This window comes from Apium graveolens, chromosome 9 (genome assembly GCF_009905375.1).
Source record: "Apium graveolens cultivar Ventura chromosome 9, ASM990537v1, whole genome shotgun sequence".
NCBI classification, from domain to species: domain Eukaryota; kingdom Viridiplantae; phylum Streptophyta; class Magnoliopsida; order Apiales; family Apiaceae; genus Apium; species Apium graveolens.
The window spans coordinates 208,254,715-208,263,992 of NC_133655.1; the positions used below are offsets into that span (position 1 = coordinate 208,254,715).

The 9,278-nt window shown below is 32.8% G+C and overlaps 1 protein-coding gene across 1 annotated transcript; it reads right to left on the reverse strand.

The window, feature by feature from the left end:
- Positions 1-239: 239 nt before the first annotated feature.
- Positions 240-3,516, reverse strand: LOC141682855 (APO protein 3, mitochondrial-like). The gene is made up of 4 exons (XM_074487542.1): positions 3,393-3,516; positions 2,318-2,684; positions 1,728-2,158; positions 240-856 (listed from the first exon to the last, which is right to left on the reverse strand). Exons 2-4 carry the CDS (start codon positions 2,680-2,682, stop codon positions 447-449), a joined length of 1,206 nt encoding a protein of 401 aa, XP_074343643.1. The 5' UTR covers positions 2,683-2,684; positions 3,393-3,516; the 3' UTR covers positions 240-446.
- Between the last annotated feature and the right edge of the window lie 5,762 nt (positions 3,517-9,278).

Sequence of the window (9,278 nt, forward strand, 5' to 3'; positions counted from 1 at the left end):
TATAGAAGTTATATATGTACCACAAGCACATAATGAGCACACATTTACAATATGCTGCTGCTATTATAATTATAAGAGAATAAGAAAGAAGGAAACTGAAAACAAAGACCATAACTTCTATGAATAAGCTTCCAACAAGATAGACACCCCAAAATAATACTTAAAACTTAACTCAAGTAACAGGTGACGAGATTGTGAAGAACACATGTTAACTACTAATGTAAGAGGATATTCGGTCAAACAAAAAGTCAAAAAAAGGGAATTCATTAATTTTTCTTCAAGGATATATTCATGGAGCAACAAATGTTACAATTGATAGGTGTAGAAGTACAAAGATCTAATCCTTCCAAGAAGGCTTCTAACTCAATCTTGGTCTATCTTCAGAACAAAAATCTGGGCCAATATCTTCAAAACCCCTATCTGTACCTACTTGATCAATTCAGAGTTCACACAACTAGCTTTTCTTCATCCACTCCAGGAACTGTTATATCTTCTCTCATCAAATTACAATAAGTTTCTCCTATGCATGCCCCGGCTTGAGCAAACATTTCTACTACTGCAGGCAATTTGCCATAATACCTTTTTAAGCTATCTACAAGCACCTCATTACCATGTGGATCTTTTACATGCCACACATACACAATTGGAATAAGATCATCAAGTGTTGCCTCCTGCCAAGCATGCTGGCCATCCCTCATCTGATGCTTGAATGCTTGGCATTGTCTTACTCTGTGACCCTTAGGCCCAACTTGGACCTCTGAACAGTAGCCACACGTCTGGACCATGTATTTTTGCATGAGTTTAGTGGCTCCTAGCTGCATATTTTCCCATGCCTCCATGCCACGCACAGCAATACCTGTTACCAGCCATTAAAACAAAATTAAACGAGAAAAAATGGAAGTTACATTAATGTCTATGTCTTGTTGTCTTGGAAAACACTTTCAATAGAAAGTAATTGTAAAGATAGTTTTATTTAACAAAAATAGAGCTATAATGAATTAGAAACAAGTTAATACGAAGCTGTGTTAAATGTACTTCAACATCAAGATCTGACAGTGTGATTCACAGAAGAAAAAAAAAATTGATAGCACTTAGAGCAAGTCCAATGCAAGATTCAAAATAGCTATAGTTATTGCTATAATTTGGCATCAAAAAGTGTCTTTTGGTGCTAAAATAAAACTTCAACTCCAATGCTAGATGCATTTTGAAACCAAATATTTCCTTATTTACCTCATTTTTGTCACTTTGCCCTAAGTTTCATTTAAAGTACAACAACATACATCTCATTTGTAGTAGTAGTATGATGATGTGGCTAGATGCATAAATGCATCCTTGGTTTCAAATTTAGAACCAAGGATGCATATTTGCATCCAAGTATAGAACTCCATTGGAGTTGAAATTTTTGACATTTGATTTCAAATTATAGAAATGGCATCATTTATAGCATTGCATTGGACTTGCTCTAAGATATGCAAGGTCTGACATTAATTGCATATAACAAAAACCAATATGGAAGTTAGGTTACTGTTAAATATTAATATATAGCAATTAAACTGGTAGTAATTAGGTGTTAGAAATTATTTATGTATATATTACTTATTAGTTGATAATGTATTTGATAAATTATAATTTATAAATTATAAAATTTAGCAAAAAAAAAAACTGGTAGTGGTAAGAAGTATTATAATTCTTTCAGATTTTGCAAGCCAAGATTGAAGAAAACAGACCTTTTAAATCATCATGGGTTGATTCCTTATATTTCTGATCCTGGATCAACTTCTTCCTGCTAACCCAAAATCCATATTCATTTATGTCCTTTACAGATGCAAGATCATTGGGAAACCTCTTCTCAAAATCTAGCATCCGTCCAGCAACACAGTAGACAGGGAATTTTCTTCTCCTTGTAGGGTACTCAAGGAAGTCCACACCAGCTTGAACACATAATTCTACTATAGCTGGAATTCTATCAACCTGGAGTCGCTCATTGTGTGATACCGCTCTCCCAATCCTATCATACAGATGATAGGATTCCACAACTGGCAAAACATTTTTCAAGCCACCTTTCTCCCATACATGCTCCTTGGTCATTTGGCTACCTACAACATTGCATGTTTTGATCTTATGTGGCGGGTCACCGACATGAACTTCTCCACATACGCTACACAGAGTACGATCATGATTATTAAAAGATTCTAGTACTCTACGTACATCTACAATGCACAGGGTTCCAGATTCAAAATCATGGCACCTAATTATATTCTTCATTAAACTGTAGAAATGTTATCATTTTCTTTCAAATTGATTATACAATAAGTACCTGCAAAAGTAAACAGGGGTGTGTGTAACAACCTTTGCAGCACAATCAAGTAGTACATTTCTAGCAGCCAACACTTCACGAGCTACAGGGACAAGTGATTGTACCAACAACCCATTCTCTGGAGCGCTTAGGGTCACCTCACGGACCAAAAGCCTCTCATGTTTTTCCCGTCTAGCTTTGCGCTTAAGCTCGTTCATACTCGTCACCATAGGCTTCCTCTCAGACCTTTTAAACCTCCTTGGCAACTCTGTTAATGCTGACCCAGTGGAAAAGAGTGCTCGGAAAATATTGATTTTTGCCTCTTGCCTTCCACATATTAGAACCTGAGGCAAGCACCACACACTTCGATTTCTTCTCAAAAACATTCCTACACGGGGAAACAAAAAAAGAAGATCAATCTAATTACAAAAAAAGATTAACAATACATATGATCCCCCTTTAAAAAGTAACAAATGTCTTGGTTGAGTCATTCTATAGAACAAAATGATTGCTATTTAATTTCCCAAACACATTGCCGAAATGAGTCCCAAAAAAGCACTCTCCGTTCATAATCTTAACTTCCCTAATATATTAAATTCAACGCCTACATTTGCGTAAAAATATATTGTTCCAAGTAATTCAAGAGACCCCTAATCAAGGAAGCTAGACAAAAGCAGTTACATTTAATCCGACCCGATCAAGAATCTACTATTAAACAACCAAGTGAATTTCAATCCCTAACATTTGCATAACAATACATTCTTCCAAGTAATTAAAGACACCCCTAATAAAAAAGCTGTGAACCTGATATTCGAACCTCAATTCTTCCAAAGTGGTATGCTGACCTAAGCTTAGAAATCGAAATCAAGCAAGGGGTTTGGAAACAATTTTAGAATAACAAAATTTATACATAAATGAAGCACCAACATTTCAAAGTACTAAGTTACATTTAATATTCAAAACCAAATTAAAAACAACGGCAGGGGTTTGTTCAAATTCGAGCACGATTCAACAAAAACCAACATATAGATATTATCAAAGTAAACCAAAAATTATACACTTAAATCAAATATATTGATACGCATATATGTATTACCTTGATATATGAAAGAACTGAGCTTAACTTTGGGTTTTGGGTTTTTGAAGACAAGGGAATTTAACTACCGTTCGACTGGACTAAAAAAGACCAAATTAAACAATTCATTGAAAGAAAAAAAAAAGGTTAGTTAAAATATTTGAATAAATATAAAGCCATGTTAAAACGTATCAAAGATCTCAAATCTTATTGAGGAAGACTTGTACAGCTTGTTAAGAAAGAAACTTAATCAATAAGATAAGACTTGTAAAATTTATTGAAAAATACTTGTAAAACTTATCGAGTAAGTTTTGTAATAAAAAAATTTGAATAGCATACTTAGACTTATAAATCAACTACTCACTTACTATGAAATGAGATACAACCTTCTTTTCATATCTTCTATTCTCCTATATTTTATCTATATTAAACATAACTAATATTTTAATTCAAGATTTATAACAAAGGTGTTATAATTTTATTAGGTGTTTTCTGGAACTATAATCATGTAACTTGTAATTTATATCATACTAGTACTAACTTAAAATCCATTTTTTTAATATTATATCATTTTTCTAAAAAAATTATTTTGAATTCAATTCTTAATTTTGTTAGTGCATTTTTAATAACATATATTATTTTGTTTATCAAAATTCATTAGTATATTTTTTTAGGAGAATTGATAGTATTGTTATTTTATCTTAACCCGAATCACGTGATATATCAACTAAATCTTAATAATTATATTTAGTTTGATTAAATTTAATCTAGCCCGAAGTAAGAAATTAAAATAATATAGAACTCGATATGAATTAAAATATAAATTGGTAGAAGAAGTTGAATTTAATATATATTATAATGATATAGAGTACGATATAAAATAAAATTGAAATAGGTAAAACAATAGAGGAATTTGACTTTAATATCAATTAGAATTAAAATTGATCGACCCAAAAATTAAATTAGAATAATTAAGTAAGGGTAATTAGGTAATTGCAGCAAGTACTTACCGACCGACTACCAAACTTTTAATGTTTCGTCTATTATAATATAGTATAGATATATATTTTTTAATTTTTAACTATGTTATCATGTCACTCCCGAATTAGTAGTATTGTGATTTAAATACAAAATCAAATAAAATCATAAATAAATTTCAATTATCTTTTTCTAAATAAAAATAGAATTAATTGCATTTTTCATCCTACTATTATGTTTCAAAAATAAATTTGTAGGGAAAATTTTCAGTTTGCAACCCTACAGTTCAAGTTTGGGATTCATTATGCACCCCTTTCCAGAATTTTGTTGAATTAGGCAGGAGTAAAACCGGAAATTCAGCAATATACTTAATCAAAATAAATTTAGCTTGTTCAAATATTATTAAAAATTGTATATTATTTTATATCAACTATAAAATATAAATTTTTTACTTTCAAATAGCACTATTAATTTTACAATTGATTTTCATTTTTTTAATATCAATTTCAAAATTGTATTACTCTACTTAATTAAATTTAATTATATAATCAAAATTAATTGTTGAAATATTTTTTTGTACAATTACAAAATACTAGCATTAATAATATAAATGAAATCAAAACTAAAATTACTATTATCATTAAAAAATTAAAAACTTACAATTTTATATCAAAATTTAATTTTTAAGATTATTTTAAAAGATATGAAATTAATTTACTAATATTTTTGCTGAATTTCCAGTTTTACCCCTATCAAATTCAACAATTTTGGAAAGGGGTGCATAATGAATCCCAAACTTCAAGTGTAGGGGTGCAAACTGAATTTCCCAAATTTTGGTATAAATTTATTTTTGAAACATAATAGTAGGGTGTAAAGTGCAATTAATTCATAAAAATTAAAAAAAGTCAATTATTGAAGGCCTAAAAAATGGCTGCTTGTTTCCAGTATGATGTAATTATATTTTCCAACTTTTTCATCTGGTATGTTTGAAGAGCAAAAATGTATGCAACAGGATAACTGATGTGTGAGATTTCTGCATGGTTAATTTAAAGGACTGAGAACACTGGGAACTAATTAATGGTTAGAAAATACTATATGATAACTCCGGTGAGCGGGGCGGCTTCTTCTGACGCCGTTCCTGGACCTTCTGGGTGTGAATAAGGTGTAGCTGCTGTTGGGAGCCTGCAAAATAACACCGGAGGGGGGTTTTGTCCTCGCGGCGCCTCCGGTGTAAGAATAAGTAGCTGGTTGGGGAAGATGAATATAGAGAGGACTTAGGTGGTTGTGTGTGTGTAGGCCGAGTCTATGAGAGTGTGTGTAATGAAAGTGTTTTTCTAACCCCTAAACCCTTCATCTTTGAGGGTATATATAGCCCAAAAGTAGGCAATTTGTTCAAAGTAATTGAAGTGCTCTTCCGGATCCCCCAATCCATCAAAAGAGTCAAAGTTGTAATGTTTGAGGTTTTTTTGTCGAGGGATGGCTTCTATGGAGTGACTGAATGGTGTAAGGGTTTCCCCAATCTCCTATCCAGAATCTTTTTCCATTTTTTCGTTGGAGCTCATAATCATATCTTTCAGATCCTTCTGGCCCTCCTCTTCGTCATCAGAAATGACCTCGGGGGTAGGGTCCCTCCGGGTCCTCTTGCATTTTATCTTAGCTAGGAGCCTCTCCTCTTCCAACTGCATCCTTTTCTGGATCTTTAGCTCAAGTTTTGCCTCTTCTTCTCTTCTTATTTGTTCCTTCATTTATTACAATTTTTTCTTCCTGGTTGCTTCTGTCTCCTTCTTACTAGGCTCCAATTCGGTCGAAGAAAGATCTCCTAGATTGTTGAGAGTCCCCGGACTCTTCTTGATAATCCTCTTGCTCATATTCTACCTGTGCTCGGGCTTATTCATCCCTGTAGAGCCTGATTGCTTCAGCCAGTTCATGGCTTGTTAAGTTGGCCATATGTTCCTCTACAACTGGGACATTGGTATACTTATACTGATTGAGCTCTATGACATTTCTGGAATCCCAGGGTGTTACTATCATTTCCAAGATCGGGGTATGATGCGTCAATGGTTGCTCCTGAAGGGTCTCACGGTCTCCCCCAAGTTCATGAGTCTGAGAGTGGTCCTGATCCTGGACTTGGGTACTGGCGGAGGCCCTACCAACCGTACTTTTTCCTGCTCTTTCCATTACCACAATTGTACAAACAATTGTTAGTGTAGGTGCCCTAGAGGCAATACATTATTCTTTTATAATCTTTATGTCAGTTGATCATTCAATACATATATTTATTATGACCTTAATTACTGCGAAATTTTGTTAGCATAATAAATGTCCTTAGAATCATGATACAAATTGTATAGTTTAAGTACATGACTTGAACTTGAGATTATATAATATATCATATTCTTAAAGGTCCCTAATCGAGTATTATTATATAGGACAATAATAATACATAGATAGACTAGTATGTTGTTTGACAAGATAATCACATCTCATTGGTTATAAGTATGGGGATACTAAAGTCAATACATAGGTACATGTGAGAGTACATGGTACTGGACAGACCCACAGTGATATTCTTCATGTTTAATAAAGTCATAAGAAAGACTCACAGTGATAATGGTGTAACGATCCTTTAACTTGAAATCATTATATTTCTATACGAGGATTAATATACTTTGACTACATTAAAAGTTACTTTTGATCGGGTGATGATAAAAGTGGACATCGGGTATATCATGAGTCGTATGAGAAATATGAATGATAGATAAAGGATTTAACCCTCCTATAATTAGGAGAGATATTATTGGCCTCTTGATTGAGTGAGATTATAAAAGCATGGTCATGCTCAAATAATGATTTGTCTTGATAATCTACTCATGGATCAAGTAAACCCGGATTAAATGTTGAAGAGGATGACTAAATACATGTCTCGAGTTTAATCTATAATATGTATGGTTAAAGGGATTATATTACACGAAAAATATTAATCACGAAAGGTTTTATCTAATCACGATTTAATTATTGTTTAATTAGGTAACAATGATGTATTACTAGATACCGCTCATTGTTTATAATTTTATTAGAGAATAAAATTATTGCCAATTAAATAATAGCCTATAGGGTCGCACAAATAGAGCACTTAAAGGAATAGTTAATTTAAATTATGGATTTAAATTAATTGATGATTATTTTAATTTTATTATAATTAAGTAAGACTTAATTGAGATAATATAAATTCGAATTAAATGGAATATATAAATGATTATTTTAATTTTATTATAATTAAGTAAGACTTGAATGAAAAGATCACATAGGATTGGGCCATAACTATTGCACGTTTACTTTACGCACTTTTCATATGATGTATAAATAGTATGTGTAGAGTATAAAATGCATGTTTTAATTAGATTAATGATGCATGTATGTATTAGATACATCACCCATGCCATGCATTTAAACAAGATAAAATCTATAACGACTCAAGATTTAAAATTAACAAACGATCATGAGATTCTCGTGTTTATGAAACACGGAATAAAATACGAATTTTCTTTATTTCTGACATGGGGCGATTTTGTCAACAACGGGTTCATAGAACTTGTAAGGCTGTGGGTTTTAAGCGAGACCGATGTGACTCCTCCACTACCTGGAAATCAAACCATTGACGAGTATTGATTTGAAGTATTTTATTCAAGAAAAAATTGGGAATCTCTTTATGATGGGATCATGATCGTTCTAAATTAAAAATCCCTAAGTAAAAATATTAAGTTTTAATCAGATGATTTCCAATGAATGAACACTCATTAAATCCTAGATCGATAAGGGGAAGGGCTGTCAGTGGCAGGGGACTCCTATCTATCATGGTGAAATGCGACGAATATAAACGGTTATATTCAGACGTTGTATCATTGGGTCTAACTTAACTGAGTCATCATAATAAGGTGAATATAAATGGTTATATTCAACTATTACGAACTTAGAAGCATAGAGTTTGGTTAAAAATCTATTAGATAGATAAGATCAATTGTTGTTCACCAAATTATCCAAGAATTATATATGATATAATTGACAACTGTTGTCTACCTAAATAATCATGTTTTAAGGATACCAGTGGTTGACTTAGAACATGACGAAATATGGATCTTGGCTCACTAGAAAGATTTATGGGATATACTTTCCGAATTAATAGTTAGGGCTATTAATTTGATAAAAAAAATAGTGGGAGATATATTATGAATATATCATAATCATATGAACATAAAATTTTAACTCAGACAATCTAATGTTTATTTTGCACTTTTATTATTGTAGATACTGAGTAATGGCAAACAACACAAACACACTATCCGTACGTTCAGTCCTTGAGAAGGACAAGCTGACAGGAGGAAACAACTTCCTAGACTGGCAGAGGAATTTGAGGATTGTCCTCAGGCAGGAGCGCAAGCTTCATGTCATTGATATTCCTCCTCCAGGCCCCCTTCCTGAGGGTGCTACTGCTGATGAACGAGCAGCACGCACAAGGGATGACAATGATGCAAATGATGTTGCATGTCTTATGTTGGCAACTATGAGTGCTGAGTTTCAAAGACAGCATGTGCATATGGATGCATATACTATCAATGAGCACTTGCAAAGCATGTTTGCAAGCCAAACTCGTCAAGAAAGGTTCAACACGAGTAAGTCACTTTTTAATTGCAAACAAGGGGCGAGTGAACCAGTTGGCCCACATGTTCTGAAGATGATTGGTTACATTGAGTACCTTGAAACTTTGGGTTTCCCGATTGGTCCGGAAACTGGTATTGACCTAATCATGAATTCTTTGAACAACAAATTCACTCAGTTTGTTGTGAACTATAATATGAATGAATTTGACAAAACACCTACTGAATTGTTGCATATGTTGAGAACATATGAGACCAACATGAAGACAGCTGA